At 51.1% G+C, this 18,718-nt stretch overlaps 8 protein-coding genes across 8 annotated transcripts; 5 read left to right on the top strand and 3 right to left on the bottom strand.

Annotated features, from left to right (window-relative positions):
• Positions 1 to 401: 401 nt before the first annotated feature.
• Positions 402 to 785, top strand: BO88DRAFT_455400 (uncharacterized protein; the record flags this gene model as incomplete). Its single annotated transcript, XM_025710865.1, has 1 exon — positions 402 to 785. The coding sequence occupies one exon, from the start codon at positions 402 to 404 to the stop codon at positions 783 to 785; it is 384 nt and encodes a 127-aa protein (XP_025561175.1).
• Positions 786 to 1,376: 591 nt separating this feature from the next.
• On the top strand, positions 1,377 to 2,999 carry BO88DRAFT_391894 (TauD/TfdA dioxygenase family protein). The gene is made up of 3 exons (XM_025705030.1): positions 1,377 to 2,311; positions 2,376 to 2,710; positions 2,776 to 2,999. The coding sequence occupies exons 1-3, from the start codon at positions 1,629 to 1,631 to the stop codon at positions 2,886 to 2,888; spliced, it is 1,131 nt and encodes a 376-aa protein (XP_025561174.1). The 5' UTR covers positions 1,377 to 1,628; the 3' UTR covers positions 2,889 to 2,999.
• Positions 3,000 to 4,113: 1,114 nt separating this feature from the next.
• Positions 4,114 to 9,070, bottom strand: BO88DRAFT_406264 (putative non-repetitive nucleoporin). Its single transcript, XM_025707111.1, has 5 exons — positions 8,544 to 9,070; positions 6,017 to 8,485; positions 5,877 to 5,965; positions 5,185 to 5,814; positions 4,114 to 5,113 (listed from the first exon to the last, which is right to left on the bottom strand). Exons 1-5 carry the CDS (start codon positions 8,833 to 8,835, stop codon positions 4,505 to 4,507), a joined length of 4,089 nt encoding a protein of 1,362 aa, XP_025561173.1. The 5' UTR covers positions 8,836 to 9,070; the 3' UTR covers positions 4,114 to 4,504.
• Positions 9,071 to 9,261: 191 nt separating this feature from the next.
• BO88DRAFT_344483 (uncharacterized protein) lies at positions 9,262 to 9,885 on the top strand (the record flags this gene model as incomplete). The annotated part of the gene is made up of 2 exons (XM_025703233.1): positions 9,262 to 9,404; positions 9,480 to 9,885. The coding sequence occupies 2 exons, from the start codon at positions 9,262 to 9,264 to the stop codon at positions 9,883 to 9,885; spliced, it is 549 nt and encodes a 182-aa protein (XP_025561172.1).
• Positions 9,886 to 9,981: 96 nt separating this feature from the next.
• On the bottom strand, positions 9,982 to 11,186 carry BO88DRAFT_391888 (uncharacterized protein; the record flags this gene model as incomplete). The annotated part of the gene is made up of 4 exons (XM_025705029.1): positions 9,982 to 10,563; positions 10,613 to 10,791; positions 10,867 to 10,981; positions 11,070 to 11,186. 4 exons carry the CDS (start codon positions 11,184 to 11,186, stop codon positions 10,267 to 10,269), a joined length of 708 nt encoding a protein of 235 aa, XP_025561171.1. The 3' UTR covers positions 9,982 to 10,266.
• Positions 11,187 to 11,518: 332 nt separating this feature from the next.
• Positions 11,519 to 12,366, top strand: BO88DRAFT_344353 (5-formyltetrahydrofolate cyclo-ligase; the record flags this gene model as incomplete). The annotated part of the gene is made up of 3 exons (XM_025703227.1): positions 11,519 to 11,612; positions 11,673 to 12,176; positions 12,245 to 12,366. 3 exons carry the CDS (start codon positions 11,519 to 11,521, stop codon positions 12,364 to 12,366), a joined length of 720 nt encoding a protein of 239 aa, XP_025561170.1.
• Positions 12,367 to 12,570: 204 nt separating this feature from the next.
• BO88DRAFT_455394 (small nuclear ribonucleoprotein E) lies at positions 12,571 to 12,984 on the bottom strand (the record flags this gene model as incomplete). The annotated part of the gene is made up of 3 exons (XM_025710864.1): positions 12,571 to 12,623; positions 12,695 to 12,785; positions 12,841 to 12,984. 3 exons carry the CDS (start codon positions 12,982 to 12,984, stop codon positions 12,571 to 12,573), a joined length of 288 nt encoding a protein of 95 aa, XP_025561169.1.
• A 466-nt stretch (positions 12,985 to 13,450) lies between these two features.
• BO88DRAFT_465870 (nuclear import receptor MTR10) lies at positions 13,451 to 17,281 on the top strand (the record flags this gene model as incomplete). Its single annotated transcript, XM_025711437.1, has 8 exons — positions 13,451 to 13,582; positions 13,680 to 13,772; positions 13,832 to 14,104; positions 14,215 to 14,305; positions 14,371 to 15,651; positions 15,703 to 16,128; positions 16,193 to 16,723; positions 16,781 to 17,281. The coding sequence occupies 8 exons, from the start codon at positions 13,451 to 13,453 to the stop codon at positions 16,867 to 16,869; spliced, it is 2,916 nt and encodes a 971-aa protein (XP_025561168.1). The 3' UTR covers positions 16,870 to 17,281.
• Between the last annotated feature and the right edge of the window lie 1,437 nt (positions 17,282 to 18,718).

The raw sequence follows: 18,718 nt of genomic DNA, 5'->3' as shown, positions 1-18,718 counted from the left end.
AAAAAAAAAAAAAAAAAAAAAAAAAAGCAAAGAATTTCACAACCAAAAGAAAGAAAAAAAAAAAAATAACATTTTCTGGTTCTTTGGAATAAACAGCAGTGGAACACAAATTACTCTAACCCCCTTCACAATGTTGTACTGAGTACGCATGCGCCCTCTTGACATGAGATAAACGGTTTCCACCAACCAAACATTAGGAGAGGGGCTGCAATATTCCTGGATTATTGGCAATGGCTACCTGTGGCAGAGCGCATACAGGCTACAGTAGTACAAAGCAGCCGCGGCCTCGAAGCCGGGAGTTTTACCATCGTCCTTCTGTCGAGCGATGCAAGGACTAATGCAAGATAGCAGAGCTACCGTAGCTGCTGCTTCTGCTTCTGCTGCTGCTGCTGCTGAAAGTAATGGTACTCCTTCCCACTACTGCACAGGACAAATTCCGCGATCTAGTGCCGTCTACCCTAGAAGGAACAGACTCAAACTTAATGATATTGGCCCAACGTGCCGGCCGCATGGCTCCACCTCTGCCTTCTTTGCAGGCCCTCTGGCTGCTTATCGTTCATCCGGGTTCGCTAGATCAGAGCGGTGAAACCACACCAGAACCACATCGAATGGAACAATTTACAGTTGAGAGCCAGTCCCCCGGAACACGCCGGGTCCAGGGAGAAGACAGTGCCTTCCCATCGAAGTATCGGCAGGTCCAATCGCTATCGCTTCTGCGGTCGGTCAGGCTTAGCTCCGAGAAGACAATCGTCGTTGCCATGCCGGACAACTCTCTGCTGCTGTAAGCCCTTTGTCGTCCGATGCGGGAAGGAAGCTATACTCCAGTCTTGGAGTGGGCGCGCCGATGCCCCATTCTTTATTATTCATTGGACCTTGACCGCTTCTCCCAATTCCGTCGTGCATCTGTTGCTCGTCTCGGTCCCTGTTCCGAACGGCCTGCCTCTTCCCTTTCTGGCCTCTTCGTCACTCTGTATGCTCTCTTCCCCTTCACCTTTTCTAGACACTGCTTGTGCCATGCTGGCTCCTAAGTGGTTCATTCCTTTGCCGCCGCCCCCTCACCCCCCTACGATGACCGCTGTTCTCATCTGTCGAGACCCGTCCGGCACCGACTTTGTACCCCTGTCGTCATGGCTTCGAGACGACCTTTTTTTGTGCCCGCCTTGAGTAGTAGTAGCAGTAGTAATCGGGCGTATCTACCAGCCCAAGCTTTCCCGGTCCGGAAAATTGAAAGGGATAATCCCTGGTCTAACTCTTTCTAAGCGAACCTCCGGTGGATGCATTGCCATTGGCGCTGCTGCGGCCATATCATCCACACTTGGCCGTGTTTACTGCTTGTGCAATCCCTTTATCGCCATATCGAGCCGGTGGAGGTTGTATCTGATCAGATATATATTCATCTCTCGTCCACCCTCGACTGAACTTTCTTCTCTTCCCCATCCATCTCCAGAGACTTCAATTGACCTTGATTTCTCGAATTCTGTCCTTTTCCTTTTCCCTCCTAGCTCACTTTCATCTTTCTTGACGTCGAGGGTCCCGCTTAACCTCTTTGTGGCCTTGAGCAACACTACATTACGTACATACTTCTTTCGCACAAGAGCACACACCAGTCAACACGCACATCCGCAACCATGCCGTCCTCTGCGCCTGTCCTACGGCCCAAGAAGGCCCTTCCCATCAATGCCCATAAGGAGGAGGAGCCGATCAGCTACGACATCAATATCCCTTACGTGGATGTCACCAAGGAGTCTCACCTACGCACCAGATACCCCGAATATCTTCCCACGTGGGACAAAGTGTGGTTCGATCCTCTTCCTCCTTTTGAGTATCAGGACCCTGCCCTTCGCGTAAAGGATAAGTCCAAGCGCAATCTTCTGACACCCGGCACAAAAGTGACGGAGATCCAACCGCGCATTGGTAGTGTCGTGGAAGGCGTTCAGCTCAACCAGCTCTCGGATGCCCAGAAAGATGAGCTTGCCCTTTTGGTTGCCGAACGCAAGGTGGTAGCTTTCCCGGACCAGGATCTCATTGACGATGGTCCTGAGGCACAAGAGGCTTTCATGCGTCACTTTGGCAAGCCCAATTATCAGCCCGTCTCTGGCTCAATGCGCGGGCACCCAGGATTCCATATCATCCATCGCGACGGCAACCGCGAGGAAATCACTCGTTTCCTGTCGCAGCGCACTACCACGACGCTCTGGCACCAGGATGTCAGCTACGAGATCCAGCCCCCGGGCTATGTGATGCTTGGGCTGCTGGAGGGACCTGAAGTAGGTGGTGATACTGTTTTCTCGGCGACCGATATGGCATACAAGTAAGTATCATCCTCAAGCGCGACGAATCAGCGCCGGGCAGGTAGATTCTAATGCATGAATTAGGCGTCTTTCTCCAACTCTCACCTCCTGGTTGGACACGCTGCGCGCAACCCACTCATCGGCAAAAATGATCCAGCATGCACGTATGACTGGGAGCCTGGTACGCAAAGAAGCCGTCGACACCGTCCACCCGCTTGTGCGTGTCCACCCAGTCACCGGCGAGAAATGTCTTTTTGTGAACGGCGAGTTCATCACCAAGATTCAAGGTCTGAAGGAGCCCGAGCAGCGCTGGTTGCTGGACTTCCTCATGCAGCATATCATCACTGGGCACGACTTTCAGGCGCGAGTGAGGTGGCAGCCTCGGACCATTGTAATTTTCGACAATCGCTGCACAACGCGTGAGTTCCTTGGTACCTACCAAAGATAAGCACCCAAAAGCAATACTGACGGATATTTGCAATAGATTCCGCCATTGTCGACTACCTCGATGATGATAACGGCGCCAAACTCCGTCATATCTTCCGTCTGTGCGCATTGGGCGAAAAGCCCATCCCTGTATACGACCAATTCGAGTAAATCCCGACGGCCTCCGCCACCTGTTCGAGGAGCTCTATCCTTGTTCTCAGCACCTCTTAGTTCTCACGGAAGGTCAAGGGTGCTGGACGCCACCGCGATGCCTTGCCAGCAATAACGTTCCATGCAGCAGGCTCGGAAGATGTTTCCCCGCTACCCCTCAGACTTTGGGATCCTTGGCGCGTCGCATGTGCCTGATCCTCCCTCCTCCTTCTCATCCTTTCCTCTTTGATCCATCCTCTTCCCGTTTTTCTGCCTGGATTTTTGCTTGGCTACTTGATTTTGATTGATACCTCGGCCTGGTTCATTAGACTGTTTAATGTGGTTTTTCTTTTTTTATTCCCACTTTTAGTGACCTTATTTTGTGCCCTGTTTAGGCTTCTATGCTCTAGAACTAGTGGGGCCAAACTTTTTATTTTTTTCCCCTTTTCTTTATTTTTCTTTGATCTAAAATTTTTGTGTCCGAAAGCAATGTTTTTTGATTCTCTGTTATTTGTTCTTCTTGTTTTTCTTTGTTTTGGATTTGTTAGCCCGATAGACTTCACTTCTTTTATTATCTACCAGATTTAGTTATTATTAAACATATTCACGCGTCAGAATATCAACAAAAACATAACAATACGAATAAATACAATTTTGATCAATAAGTAGTTAAACCAAAACTCAAAATGTAAGTAAATGTTGCTCGGATGTACCCTGTACACCATATATATATTTTATTGTATGCAGCCTCATCGAACACACCTACTTACCCCACCATCCATTCATCAACACCCGGGAAGCGGGGACCAAACATTTTTTCACAGTAGTAAGTACTTAGTAGTAAGTTGCCACTAGTATCTACTCACCTCTTTGAAAAACAAATGCTGCATCTACTATTGCATAACCGGTAGGAATAATACATGTTAAGGTATCAGTGAAGCATCAAGGAAATGAGACGAAATTGGGCTCGAGTCAGGAAACTACTACTAAAGAACAACCGCCAATCAGTAATCTACTAGAAGCACCTATCAGTACTTAGGTAGTAGTAGTATTCATCGGCGAAATACAAGTTAGGAAAATGGTCGTGCTACTAGTATTTACCCAGGAATGGCAGAATGAAAGTCGGTTGGTTATATATATATATCAACCTGGTGATTTCTGCCTGTACAACTACTAGTAGTTGTACAGCTCCGCACCAATAAGGAAGATGCAGCTAAGTAATAGTTATAAACGTCATGATCATCATCTTACATTGATTACATTGATTAATACCCAGTTATAGTATTAGTAGTACACCTTGATCATATCCAGAAAGTGGACAGGAAAAGGGGAGGAAAGGAAGGAAGAAAGACGGCTTTGAAAATGATATAATATATGATGGGATTATTTTGGCACTTCACTTCGGTTCACTTCACTTCACTTGATTCGACTCGACATGACTCTCTGGATGCTGCTTGCATGCAAGAAATTGAAGATGATAAAAGAAAATAAAAAAAAGAAAATACACGAGACTCCAGCGCCCAGGACTAGAACAGAACAGAACAAAAAATAATCGAAGTGAGTTTGGGTTGCATTGCTATACGTGAAGGAGGGGGAGGGGGAAGCGATGAAATTCGGGAACCAGTGGGGCGGACAAATCACCGCAGAATATCATCGATTCTCGTCCTCAATTCTTGTGCCAGCTGGACTTGTTCCGGAGTGATACCACCCTGCTGGAGGAGAAGGAGGGTTTCGAGGATGCGCTCAGCGACAAGGTCGCTTCCGAAGACGACGCCGCCGAGACGGACCGTGTCGTGGAACCAGTGCTCAATTAGGTAGAGAAGATCCTTGGCGATATACTTCTTGTTGGAACCTTGGAAAGGAGCTTCGTCGGTGTAGTACATGGATTCGAGGACGGCGTAGAGAGTCTCGTGTGCGACGCCAAGATCGAGGAAGAGGTCAATGACCCATGTTGCAGGACCGACTCCACGCTGGTGTTCGAGGGCGTAGCGCTCGAGCATGGGTAGGAGAATGGGGATCGGGAACACAGATTCGGACATGCGCAGACGGCTGCCCAAACTGCGGACCTTGTCGATTACAGCCTCATAAGGGATGGGCTCACCCCGTTCGAGGACCTCATCGTGCAGGTCCTGAAGGAGGTGTTGCCAGGTCGAACGGATATCGGCTGGGTTACGATGGTCGGCCAGGAAAAATATCTGGAGACAGATGTCATAGTAGCTTGCAGGGTCGGCGTATTGGTTGAAGAGCTGCAGGAAGATGTTAGCCAAGAAGAAAAGAAAATAGGGAATGACTAGGGGAGGTTGGGCTGATGACGTACAGTGCTAATGTCCTTGATGGGTCCGTCCACATCCTTGAGAACTTCCACCCGGCGTTCCGGCGCAATGCGTCTGTCGTCCTTTAGGCGTTGCAGGAGATCGTCCTGGATGTTCGCAATGTCAATAAGGTTGGAAGTTTCCTGCACCAGTCGCTGTCGGGCTTGTCGGCTAGTGTCGGGCGTGAATGTGGAGGCGTTGGCCCTGGCTCGGCCCAAGTACTCAATGCGACGGCTGAGAGGAAGGGTGAACGCGCTCTGAGCCAGATCCAGTTGTACCTTGGCTGCCTCAAAGAACCGCTGCGACTGAGCAAAGTACCGCCAAAGCAGATCCGCGTGAGCAAGGTCGTCTGCTGATTTACGCTCAAGATATGTCACAACGAAGGGCGAGTTGGTTTGCAGCAGTCGATCGCTCCAGCCTTGCTCCAGATACCAATCGTACAAACTCGTCAAAAATACTTCATCGGTTGAGTCGGAAACGACACCATATGCCTCATTCTTGCGCTTGGCGATTATCGTCAATTGTCCATCAACAACGCCAGGATCGTGAGCGGCGAGGCTGTCAACGGCGAGGATAACCTTGAAGATGAGGTCATAACATTGCTTGCGGTAGTAGAAGTAGTCCTTGCGGGTGTCCTATGAGACAAAATATGTTAAGATTTGCGAGATTGTAGAATCAGGACGATCGCGTGACCTACCTCCTCTGGTCGCCCATCGACGATCCATGAAAGTGCCATGTTGGCCTTGTCTGAGCGAGCAGCAACATTGAGAGCAAGCTGGATCGCGCCTATGAAAACTCATTAGTAAAGTAACGTAAAGTGGGCCTGGTTGAAAATACCGGCAAAGAACTGGTTAGAAATGTAGCTTTCCACCGCAGAAATCAGGTAATCCATGGGCAAGTTGTCAGAGACCTGCTGGAACAAATGAAGGCTTTCATTGAGTAGATTGCGACCAAGTTCCGAGTTGTAACCGGCTTCCGTAGCTCTCTTCAGAAGCTCCTGGGCCTTGAAGATCACTACATCTTCAGCGCTGCAGAAGCTGCCACAACGGCGTCGGAGAGCGTCGGCCACAGTTTCCACATTAGAACCCTTTGCAATGTTGCGGTTGACGATTCCCTTCACGAGCTCCTTGGCCATGTCATGGCCCTTGTTGGTACTGAAGAGCTCCTCGAAGGTAAGCTTCAGGAAGCGCTCTTTCGATTCGGCCGGCAGAGATGCCACGATTTCATCCACTCGCTCGTCGAAAAGAACCAGGACAAACGAGATACCCTCGATCGTGTGGGATACAAGTTGGACCAAAGAATGGAGGGCGCGGTGCTCCGCCTGCAGCGCAGTTTCCTCCTGCTTCGTGGAGACCCGCGTCAAAGCTTCAGGGCCGCTCAATCCTTCGATGAAGCTCTTGTTCGATTTGAAGAACTCCTGCAGAGCCAGAAGATCTCTCTGCACCGCCTGCAATTTGGAAGCAGAAACGGAAGATGCGACCGTCTGAGCACCGTTGGGGGCAATGCCAGCCTTCGCGATCTCCTTCTTCCAGATCGACCGCAACAGCCTAGAGATGTAGAGAGCAATGCCCGCATGACGAGGGGACGGAACGACTGCGTCGATAGCGAGCGTGGTGCTATCGGCGACGGCATTCTCATTCATCGTGGGTCGGCCACCGTACTCGATGAAGACCTTGCGCGCAAACTCCAGGACATCGGGGTCGTTAATCTGCGTTAGTCGTGAGTCAGATGAGATCTCAACACCCTGTCCGCAAGCGACCGCAAGAGCAGTGGCAAGCGTTTCGCTCCGGCCATAGGTGCGAATGAAGTTCTTGACTTCGCCCTCCAATCCCTCATCGCCGGTACCACCACTACGCACCAACGCTGCGAAGACATCAACAAGACGCCTTCTCCGAATAACGTGGATGCCAGTGTTGGTCAGAATGGCGATCTCGGCCGCCGGATTATCAAATTGCACGGCCAGTTCGTTTCCGAATCCACCAGGAGTGCTCGTGGCCGGGGTAGTAGGAGAGCAGAGACCCACGTCTTCAGCCCTGCTGCCCAAAGAGAGCCAGACAGCAGTTTCACCAGCCTTTCCAGGAATAACGCTTTCCTGAGAACGAGCAACGCGCCCCGAATCCGGAGCCGAAATGAAGAGTGTGTCCGACTTGTTCGTGGAGTCCTTACATGTGAAGCAGAGGAAATAACCTGGGGGGTATCGAACAGTAAATCTGGTAGGCTGCAGGGTGTTGATCGGCACTCTGGCCGTAATTGTGGTTTGGAAACGCGGTTGGTTTTGAAGGCTCGGGGGAAGTTGAGCAGCGGAAGCACCGTCATACGGCGGCGTCTTGACATGATGGGCCTGCATACTTGTAGGTGCGTTGGTGCCGTTCGGTGCAGAAGACCAGGTGAAGGAGCCGGTGGCGCTAAGATAAATGCGATAGCCTGTTGCAGTTGTGGCCATCAGATGGTACCGAGAGGCTTCGGCGGCTGGGATGGGACTGATGGAAACAATCGGAACTTTGGGGTTAAGGGTCTCGTTAGACGCGATTATGTGTCCGATATTGGCATAGATATCGAGGGCTGGCTTCGTGATCACCAAAGCAAGGCTGCCGTCTGGCTTCATGTGGAAGACGCGAATGGTGGAGGAAGATGATAGCGTGTACAGTAGCTTTCTTGTGTCGTCGATTTCCATCTGCTCCACATTTTCGAATGACTTTTGCGTAAAGCTCAGGCTCGGCGTGAATGCAGATAGACGAGAGCTAGTGTGATTGACCTTCGAGCAACGACCTTGGAACCATTTCTCCTCCTGCTGATAGATGAGTTCATAAACGTCATTGTCCGAAGTGCCACCGAAGAAGACGCGACCGGTCGAGTCCGAGGAGGCGATGACATGGATATCCAAGCCACGAATGGAAGTTGACATGCCCGTCTGGTATAATGTGACTTGCCGCGCGCCTCCAGCCGTAGTCTCACAACCCATACCAAGCAAAATGACGTCTGCCGTTGTCGATACTACGAGGATGTGCGTGATTGAAGGCAAGAACACACCAGCTCGGGGTTTCGCCAGCTTGACCGTGTTGATGCTGTTCGGTTGGTCTTCAAAACCAACTAACTGAGGGTTAGGATGCGTATAATCCCAGATGTAGAGTGCATTGTCAATGGCAACCCAGGCGTGGTTCAACTCGGCGAAGAGTCCCATGCTTGTTGACACCTGCGCTCGATTGTATTGGTCGAAGATCTGATCTGGGATGTTGTACATCTTCACTTTCTGAAAGGGAGCCCATGATGGTGAGGCGGGTATATCGTAGTCAGACGAGATACCTTCTACACAAGCGTGTTAGATCTGATCCCCCTCGTCAAGACGGACGGGGGGTATACTCACGGGAGAGATAGCTATCCAAGTCAGGATAACGGGCTTCTTGAGCGAGAGTGTCGTTAACTGTTCCTGCAGCACGTTCCTCTGTGCTCAACGCCTGAGACTTGGGCTTGAACGTGGCTGGGGGGAGTCTGGGAAGCGCAACCGGTGAAGCTGCATGTTGCTCCGCGGGGGCCGCGACAGGCTTTGGCGAGAAACTAGGCGCGGCCGCAGCCACGGTGGGTGCAGGAGTCTGAAAGTAAGCACCGGGTAAGGGCTTTTGAGGGGTGAGGGTCGGCGTGAGGTCTGGATAAGACATGATGCCGGTTGAGAAGCCCGTGGGAAGCTTTGGCGATTCGTCGCGCTCCCCGGCGAGGTGAAGATTCGGTCGGCGCAAGGGCGCGAAGAGGACGATCAATTCACGATGGTATAGAGAGGGCGGAGGGAAGAGACGGAGGACGGAAAGGTTTGAGAAAGCAACATCAATGAACAGAGGCGGGAATAGCCGGAGTGGTTGAGGGCGAGTTGTTGATCAGACCGAATAATGACAGGCCTGAGCCGTAAAACGAGCAGGAAGAGAAACAAAATTGTGCACGGGCCCGGAGGTGAGGTCCTGCCCAAGCTCTCTCCGCCTTTGCGTTGCTTTTCCTCCGCCCATGATTTCATGCCCGCAACAAACACCGCAAAGCCCATTCATTCATCCATTGTGCCATTGAAGAGTGTTACTGCTATTCTCTTGCTCACCATGCTTCCCTCAATGCGTCTCACATCCCGTCTGGGTCTGCGCCTGGTGCGCTGGAACTCCACTGCTGGTCCGACTCTGCCGCCTTTGATGACCGCATTGAGAACCGATCTCAAGACTGCCATGCGAGCTAAGGATACGCCTAGGTACTTCTAATGCTCCCTTACAACCCCAAGTGCTATTTGCGCATCAATGCTGACGGATTTTGTTCCAATTATCAGGCTGAATGTCCTTCGCGCTCTCATCTCCGAAACCAACAACGCCGCCAAAACCAACTCGCCCATCCAGACTGACCTTCAACTCCTGTCTCTGATTCGCAAGCGCATATCTGCTTCAAAGGATGCCGCTAAAGAATTCGAGTCTGAGAACCGCCCCGACTTGAAGGAGACTGAGGATCGACACATTGCGATATTGGAAGAATATGGCGCCCAGGTGGAAACCATGAGCGTGGACGATATCAAGACGATCGTCGCTGAGGAACTCGCCAAGTTGAAGGAGACGGGCAAGAAGGTCGAGGTTGGATTCCTGCTCAAGTCCCTCTTCTCCTCTGGAGGAGCCCTGGATGGCAAGCCCGCCGAGAGATCCGAAGTTGCCCGAATTGCCAAAGAAGCAGTTTCTTCCGCTTAACGGTTGACACGAGAAAATGTATAATAACTACTTGTATAATACGCATACCTAGACCAGTTGCCTGGCTCCCCGCTCAATGAAATGTATACGACGGATGAAAAGTCAACAATTGTTCATTAGGCGGAACTTCGGGTCGCCATAAAGTTGCATAGAAAAAACAAGCAGAACTCGCGTGTCTTGAAACGATAGGCCATGCAGACGTGCTGTGCCAAAACAAAAAGACGAAATTTCCCAGCGCCATATTGTATGTCATCCCAAGAATTACCGACCTTATTTATCCATCCCGATTTGTCCTTCCAGTAATGTTCCGAACTCCATATCCATTTATATCCAGCCGTCCATCGTACTTGCTCGGCGGTAACGCGCAAGTTTTGTGGTCATCTAAGAGCGAAGTAAAGTGATCCCTCCGAGTGTGGTCATAAATATACCGAGCCACAGCCAGTTATTCGGGTCACCAACTTTCTCCCTGCTGACCAAGTTCTTTATGCTGAAGCGACCTCCAGTATCCCCCTCGACCTGGCGTTTACTCTTGTTGGAGGAAATTGGATTGAGCGTCTGCGTGGGTAACATCTGTGGCGGTTTGTATATAAGATACATTGGATGCATCGGCGATCCGTCGAAGTTCTTGACGTCAAGGCGTTGGACACCATGGTATGAGTCTACCGAGACAGAAAACGACTATACCTGTCAGTAGCTTTCACATAGTTAACGGGAAGGACTCAAGTACCTCAAAGTGCTCAGTTTGGTTGTATCTGGTATATGTCCCCGTAGAGGACTGACAAGGATCTGATAAGAGCTGGCGTCCATCGACAGCGATCGGAGTCAGGTCCACCGATCCATCACTGTTTACGGTATAGGTACCGTGCTGCCATTGCATAATCCCCTTTGGGCAGGAAGGATCCTGGGCTATTAATTGATGATGACATGTCAGAATCGGGGAAATGCACGCGATATCATGGTTCTAAGGATCCTGGGACTAACGGTTGGCAATGGCACGATAGTAGGCTTCTTCATAATGTCCATCGGCGTTGAACGAGTACGAGATACCAGTGAGGTTGGGTTCGAGGAATTTATCATCAATAGGATTATAAAAGCCCTGTGAATGTCCGGACGTTGAACGGTTAGCGAACAGGTACAGCTGGCCCATTGAAATTGGTAAACAATCAACACGGCGCAAAACATACCGGACCTGTCACAACTTGGCGCGACTTGGTTGACCATGTTCCTTCTAGATCCGATGCGCTGTGGCTGCTGGCCCCAACAGCGGTTAATAGAAGGCCAAATAAGAAGCACGTTGCCATCATGTTGTGATCATACCCACGAGAAGAGATTCAATACAGAAGAAAGGGAGAGACCGATGGTAGAGAGCGAGAGGAATGCGTCGAAAGGCGCAACGCAGGAGGCCCTTGAAGGGTGGAGTACACAAGAGCTCCCCCCGGTACGTGCCACTGGCCCTGCCGATCAAACAAATGAACCGCCATGCAAATCATCCGCCAAAACATGTTCGCCTGCCAAGCCACGCCCGCTTCGGCTACCAGACTAACCTGGTGAAGCACCTTGGGCAGACCGCGTAGACAAACATTGGTCGCTGGTCTACGTACACCGCGTTCTCATCGTGCAAGCAAGGACCAAGATGATGGCTGGGTTGCAAGTCGCAAAGAGGGACCTTCGCCGGAGGATGCGGGATGCTCTCCAGCAGATCCCCCCCGACTCCATTGCCAATCAATGTCAGGGATCTCGATTCGCTTCTGCCCAATATGGTCGTGGCATGTGCTGACCTGCCACAGCCAGGATCGCTACGAATCAATTACTCGCTCTCCAGGAATATCGGGATGCGAAGAGGATCGGGGTCTATCTGTCCATGCCAGCGGGTGAACTCTCTACAACTGCGATAGTGCAGGATGCCCTGGCCAATGGCAAAGAAGTCTTCGTACCTTACATACACAATCTCGAGTTGTCGTCTCAGCCAAAGACATCAGTCATGGATATGTTGCTGCTTGAGTCGATGGATGAGTTCAGATCGCTCGAGCCGGACAAGTGGGGAATCCCATCGCTCTCGCAAGCAAGTGTGCTTAACAAGAGGAACTGCTTCGGAGGCAAGGGAGTCTCACCCCAGCCCGAAGATTCTACGCAGGGACCGTACGGGTTGGATTTGATTGTCATGCCAGGAATGGCGTTTGATGAGGGATTCAGAAGATTAGGCCATGGCAAAGGTTACTATGATCATTTCCTGACAAGGTACTCCAAAGGTCCCGAGAGCACAACAACGGCACCGAAGCTGCCTCTACTAGGTAAGGCATAGTTGTTCCAGACGACAGCAGTCAACCCGAACATATTCCGTCACTAACCCCTCGTATAGTCGCGCTGGCTCTCAAAGAACAAGTGCTTGCTCCGACCGAAAAGATCCCGGTTGCGGATCACGACTGGCTAGTAGACGTCCTCATGGTCGGCGATGACCGGTGCCTCGTGCGCCAACGCTGATAGGATATCCAGAAAAGAAGCGAGCCCTTCATGTCCATGTTTTCATCTAATGCGACAATAATGTGCAGATAATTGTACTCCAGCGAGAACCCGTAAAAAAGTGTTTAGAAAATGCAAACGATATCGTATCACGGCACGAAGTCGGAGATGAATGATTAATTTTCCCTTTCCTGGCTTCCGAAATCCTTAAACGCCCCTTTAAATTCACTGCACGGCCTGAATGAGAGACACGTTATCGCCCTTGAGCAGTATTTGGCCTAGGTTGTTCAAATTGTTATCAGCATTGCAGCACCAACGGGGAGAACACAAGAGCTAAACTGCCGCATACCTAGAGGTCTCCGCTTCTCTTCCTCGGACTTTGTAGCCATGCGAACCTCCACCGCATCGTCAATGACGAGGTTCATGAACTCGTCAAAACCCTACACGAGTCGATTAGTCAAATGCCACGCAAACAGGTCGCCAGAATCCATTTACCCTAATCTTTCCCTCTATGCGGAAAGCAAGCTGCTCGTAAAGCCAGATAGAGACTGTAGACCGTTGCTGAAGAAGCTTGAAGATGAAATGAATCGGCGCAAGCAGGGTCTTGCGAGCGCCTCCACCGCCTCCACGACCGGTCATTGTGATGGATGGATGGAAGGAATGTGTAGGGTATCAAAAGGCGAAGGCAGCGACAGGAGACAACAGACGGGAATGCCGTTCGGTTGATCGAGAAAACGACGCGTGGTGGTGGTTGTTAGGCGGGTGGTGCTGAGAGAGAAGATCGAGAAAGATCGGGAAAGTGGTAAAGCAAGCTTCCATCGTTCTTGCCGCCTCGGGGACGATTGCGGCTCACCAACTTTTCCCTTTGGGTCGATCGTCACCACATCCCACCTCCACTAACCAGTCACTTTACCCCCCGATCTCTCTCTCCGCCACTGTGCTGAAGATTTAGCGCTGATTCCATCGAGGCGGCTTGTTCTTTAATGTTTGTTTAATGACTGTTCATGATCGCACTGCATAGGTGTTGAGCCTCCCGGCCTGGCTGAACCCCTCTTCTCCCATTCCCAAATCGAACAATCCCAAAACATCCCACTTCTCGTCCAAGATGGCCAGCAAGGAGGGGACCGCAGGGCAGTCCTTTGGTGCTGTCCTTGCGGCAGTCACGACTATGTCAGGAAATGTCTCGCGATCGGAGAAAGAACACGCCCATGAGTTCCTGGAGAAGTTCCAGAAATCAGTCCGTTCATCCCTACCCCTCATTCTTCCTCCTCAGGGCCGATTGTTCCACGCCGCCCATAACATTGCATGCTAATCATGATTCGGCTTCTATCTAGGTTGAAGCATGGACTATTACCCACGAAATGCTACAGTCCCCCGATGTCCCTGTCGAGGCCAAGTTGTTCGCAGCGACCACGTTGAAAGGAAAGGTGAAGCGACCCCATCACCTACATGACGCGGTACTGGCATCCCGTACTGACCGTCCCAGATTATCTTCGACCTTGACCAGCTACCCGCGGAATCGATACTCGCCCTCCGAGACTCCGTTCTGAACCTGCTTGTGGCTTATGCTGCAGGCCCTCGGCCGATCCAGACACAGCTTTGCGTCTGTCTGGCGAGCCTGGCCATCCAAATGCTGGATTGGAAGGACGTCCTACCCACAGTTGGCGCGGCTCTGGGTAGCAGCGCGGGGGATTGTGTATTGGAGTTTCTCAAGATTCTCCCAGAAGAAGTGACCGAGGGTCGTAAAATCAATCTCAGTGTATGTTCGGCGGCATCAGCACCTCACCTGTTTACAATCCGTTCCTACGCGATAGGCGACGACCTTTTAGACCGCGACAAACGAGACTCTAACCTGCTGGCTTGACTTAGGAAGAGGACCTTGATTCCAGGACGAAAGAACTATTGGAAGACAACGCCGAACAGGTCATGCACCTTCTGATTCAATATGCTCAGTCATCCCGTATGTGCCCAGCCGTCGAGTCAGCTTCTTTATATCTTGATATGCTGATTATAACTCTGGTTTAGCTTCTGCGTCTACTAACCCCCGTCTCCTCGACTGTATCACCTCATGGATGCGCGAGATCCCGGCGTCGAAGATTGTTGACTCACCCTTAATGGATGTGATTCTCAAGGCTCTGGATGACGACCGATCATTCGAGTCTGCGGTCGACAGCATGTGCACATTGTATAGAGACACTCGGGAGGTCGATGATTCACTGCCAATCATTCAGGCCCTGTATCCGCGATTAATGTCCCTGCGCCCGAAGATTGCCGAATTCGCCGAAGCGGAAGACACAGATGCTTATAGGGGTATCACGAGGCTGTTTGCCGAAGCTGGCGAGGCTTGGGTGGTTTTGATGGCACGCCTGCCGACTGACTTCCGCGGGCTGGTCGAAGCGGTCCTAGAATGTTGCGCTCGCGACTGGGAGCGAGATGCGATTTCCCTTACTTTCGTCTTCTGGTACGAGTTGAAGCAATATGTTACTTTGGAGCGATATGCGGATGCACGGACTGGCTATAGTGATATCTTCTCTAGCCTCGTGGACATCATGGTCAAGCACCTCGAGTACCCGCGGCCGGAGGAGGGTGAGACGGACCTTTTCGGTGGCGATCGGGAGCAGGAAGAGAAATTCCGGCATTTCCGGCACGCTATGGGAGATGTGCTTAAGGATTGCTGTGCGGTCATTGGGGTCAATGAGTGCTTGACCAAGGCTTATCAGCTGATCCAACAATGGGTCTCCAAATATGCCTCCCAGTCCAGCGACGACCATGTTCCCAACTGGCAAGAGCTTGAAGCGCCCCTGTTTAGTTTGCGCGCCATGGGCCGTATGGTCGATCCTGAGGAGAATGTTGTCCTGACCCAGGTCATTCCCCTCATCGTGCAGATTCCGAACCAAGAAAAAGTGCGGTTCCAGGCCATCATGGCGTTAGCGCGTTACACCGAGTGGACTGCACAGCATCCCGAGACATTGGAGGCGCAACTAAACTATGTCATTTCCGGCTTCCAGCACAGCTCTCCGGAGGTGGTTCAGGCTGCAGCCTTGGCCTTCAAGTTCTTGGGCACGGACTGCCAGAAGTTGCTTGGAGGTCACATTGCCCAACTGCACTCGTTTTACGAGTCGGTCCTTGACAAGCTGAAACCGGCCAGTCAGGAAGAGATAACCGAGGGTGTCGCGGCTGTGGTTGCAGTGCAGCCACTGGAGAAGATCTACGAGACGATGAAGTTGTTCTGTGACCCTATTATGGCACGCATCATGAACTTAGCGAACAACGCTAAAGATGAAGAGGGCCAGCGGGCTGTTGCTGGTAGGTATACTTCAAAATTAAAAGGCACTCTGCATACTAACTGCATGGTAGATCACCTTCAGTTGATTACGATCTTCATCTTGGTCGTGAACCCATATGTCTCACCCCGGGAAGAGAACCCCGCAGTCAAGTATTGCGGCGAAATCTTGCCAATCATGACGACAATCGTGATGAACTTTACCTCGTCCACGCCGATTTTAGAGCGCGTCTGCCGTTGCTGGAGAAACATGATTATTTCTTACCGCACGGCTATGACTCCGCTCCTACCCACGCTAGCGCAGAGTCTTGCAAGCGGATTCGAGGCATCACGAGAAGGATGCTTCCTGTGGGCCACTGACGCTGTCGTGCGCGAGTTCTCCGAGGGTGCTGAATTCGTCGATCCCTCCACCAGCCATGCTGTCTTCCAATTTTACGAGCAGCAAGCGGTCGCATTCCTCCGGACCTTAAATGATCTGCCCCCCGAGAATCTCCCAGATGGTAGGTGCTCCCCCAGCTGGAAATTGGATGCTCGTTGCGCCTCAAGCTAACCAGATACAACCAGTTATCGAGGATTTCTATCGTCTGTCTTCCGATGCCGTCCGGTATTACCCCAAGGAGTGTGTCACTTCGTCGCTGTCCGTGCCGATCTTCTCCGCCGCACTCAGCGCTCTCACCCTGCAGCAGATTGACCCACTCATGGCCACCCTTCATTATTACCACGACCTCTTTAGCTTCGCTTTCGATAAGCCGACGGTATCTGAGTTCACCACTGCCGATGGAAGTTCCTACACCAACCCGCCCGAGATTCGCGAGGCCGTCAAGCAGCTGATTGCGTCGCAAGGCCAGCTACTCACGCAGCATATCCTGACGGGTATGATGTTCTCGTTCCCGGGAGAGTGCTTCCCCGACGCATCCAGCGTGATGATGATGCTGTTCGAACTTATGCCCGAAGAGGCAGGAACCTGGCTTCAGGCTACGCTGCAGATGCTTCCCGCCGGCACCATGAAGCCGGGTGAGGCGGAGAGGTTGCTGAAGGGCATCTTCGACAAGGTCCACTCGGGTGAGGTGCGGAAGATCCGGGTCCTTCTTCAAGGTATGGTGAAACTAGCATTTTCTCGCAAGCTTTACATTGGCTGACAAGCACGCATAGACTTCACCAACTCATACCGGCGACGAAACGTGGCACCTAGAGAAGGGTTGGGCCGACTGGAGGCGACCCGGTTCCGGTTTAGCGGATAGATTGTACCATGGGAGAATGGAGGCCAGGACTGAGCAAGTCAGGAACCGCTCAGCGCAAAGGATGCTGGGAGAAAGATTCTCATCAGTTGCCGACGACGCTCAGCCCTTGGAAGGCGGCAATAGTCCTTGGAAGATTAGCGCACGTCATGCGACCCGGCCGAAGATCATCAAGCGCTCGCACGCGTTGAGAATCAAGTTAAAAATATTTGCCCAATCATGTATTCCTTTATGCCCTCCCTTCCCTTTTCCCTCCCTCCCGCGCCCACCCATTATCTCCCAGCGTCACCCGTATACGACATGATGCGGTTGTTTCAGAATCCGAGGCACTCTTGCCTGAGGGAGGGCGATCCCGCGCATGAGACCAGCGGGGTCCCTCCTGCGCATCGGAGGGTGGAGATTCAAGCCCGCTCGCATGATTTCTTGCTTGCCACTACTTTTACTACCCCTTAACACCCGCCTTGTAAATCGAAAGTACTTTCTAAGTGTAGCAATTTAGACCAATGCTTCCCGGCAACCGCGGCCCTACCTAGTATTCCAGCGCGTATCTTCGTATATCAAGTCTTGGAAGTCATGCACCGTAGGATCCCAAACCTGTAAACCAGTATGCATGTGGAGTAGCTGTAAGATAAAAAAACTTGATGAGCCAATAACCTACCACCATGTCTCCAGTATACCTCCCTACCAATATTACAACCATCATCATCATCATCATCATATCATATGACATGCAGAGATTTCATCCTGAGAACCGAACTTACCCTTCACGAGAAGCCCCGGGATAGTAAGTACTAAAATAGGATACCCACATACACACACACACATACGCACACAACACAAGGACACACACGCGCGCTGCCGCGCTACAATGGTTACCCAACGACTCCACCCGGCACCTACTAAGCAATTGATATACACCCAGCACTAAACAAATATATACTAGTTTGGTAGTGTAGTAGTAGTAAATGGGGGACCCATACTGTAGATCCTTATGTTCAGCACAAACAAGTCCAAAACACACATGAAAAATAAGAAGCATGAATAGCCGAGAGAGATGATCGCCCATCCCATCCGAACCCATTGTTTCAGAATCGTTATCAATCAGCCAATGGGTATCCACAATCCACAATTAATCCACAACTAAAAACTAAGTAAGTAAAGACCCGGAGATAAAAAAATTTTGCTATTTCTATTTCAGAGCTGATCATCTCGGATGAAGAGATAAAAAAGAAGGAGAATTTTTCTTGGTTTTTTTTTTTTTTTTTGGCCCCATGTTGGGGGTTTGGGTGGCCAGTTATGTTCGGGTTTGATGGTTAGGTAGGTAGGTAGGTAGGTATCCACTTTCAGGTGCAGGCTGAGATGGCGGGGTTCGGTGATGATGATAATGTTGATCTGAATATGGGTCCTTGATTGATTGATTGATTATCTAGAGTTACGGAAGAGGTTTCAGGGTAGGGTGGGGACTACCTACTTACCAGGTACCGTAGGTCTTAGGTAACGATTTAGGAGGTGTTCGGGGGAGGGTCAGTGATCCATGTAGGTACCTACCTTAGTACCTACAGTAGCTGGCTTATGATGTTGGGGCTCGCTTGTTATGTACTATTTGGGTAGGCAGGGGGGGATCAGAGATTGGTGGTTGGTGGATGAGGGATGATGGGGAAGGAGCGGTCAGCTACATGGATACTACCTACATGGATACTACTCTGACTACTACTACGTAGTTACTTACTTGGTTTAGATCATAGATGGGTGTGAGTGAGTGAGTGAGTGAGTGAGTGTGTGCGTGTGTGTGTGGTCCCGGTGTGTTGATCAGGTGGTTGTTTCTTGGTACACTGTAGGTCATATTTACTTA

This window comes from Aspergillus vadensis (genome assembly GCF_003184925.1).
Source record: "Aspergillus vadensis CBS 113365 unplaced genomic scaffold BO88scaffold_17, whole genome shotgun sequence".
Taxonomy (NCBI): domain Eukaryota; kingdom Fungi; phylum Ascomycota; class Eurotiomycetes; order Eurotiales; family Aspergillaceae; genus Aspergillus; species Aspergillus vadensis.
The sequence above is the reverse complement of the archived record's forward strand: the minus strand, read 5'-3'. Positions and strand labels throughout refer to the sequence as shown.

What these genes read in the sequence shown, in the direction of transcription:
- BO88DRAFT_391894 (XM_025705030.1), top strand. Translation starts at nt 1,629, where the DNA reads ATGCCGTCCTCTGCGCCTGTCCTACGGCCCAAGAAGGCCCTTCCCATC. An exon ending in GCGACCGATATGGCATACAA is followed by an intron (nt 2,312 to 2,375) that starts GTAAGTATCATC and finishes TGCATGAATTAG; the next exon opens with GCGTCTTTCTCCAACTCTCA. An exon ending in CGACAATCGCTGCACAACGC is followed by an intron (nt 2,711 to 2,775) that starts GTGAGTTCCTTG and finishes TATTTGCAATAG; the next exon opens with ATTCCGCCATTGTCGACTAC.
- BO88DRAFT_406264 (XM_025707111.1), bottom strand. Translation starts at nt 8,835, where the DNA reads ATGTCTTATCCAGACCTCACGCCGACCCTCACCCCTCAAAAGCCCTTA. An exon ending in TTCTAACCAGTTCTTTGCCG is followed by an intron (nt 5,966 to 6,016) that starts GTATTTTCAACC and finishes GAGTTTTCATAG; the next exon opens with GCGCGATCCAGCTTGCTCTC. An exon ending in CCATCAAGGACATTAGCACT is followed by an intron (nt 5,114 to 5,184) that starts GTACGTCATCAG and finishes ATCTTCCTGCAG; the next exon opens with CTCTTCAACCAATACGCCGA.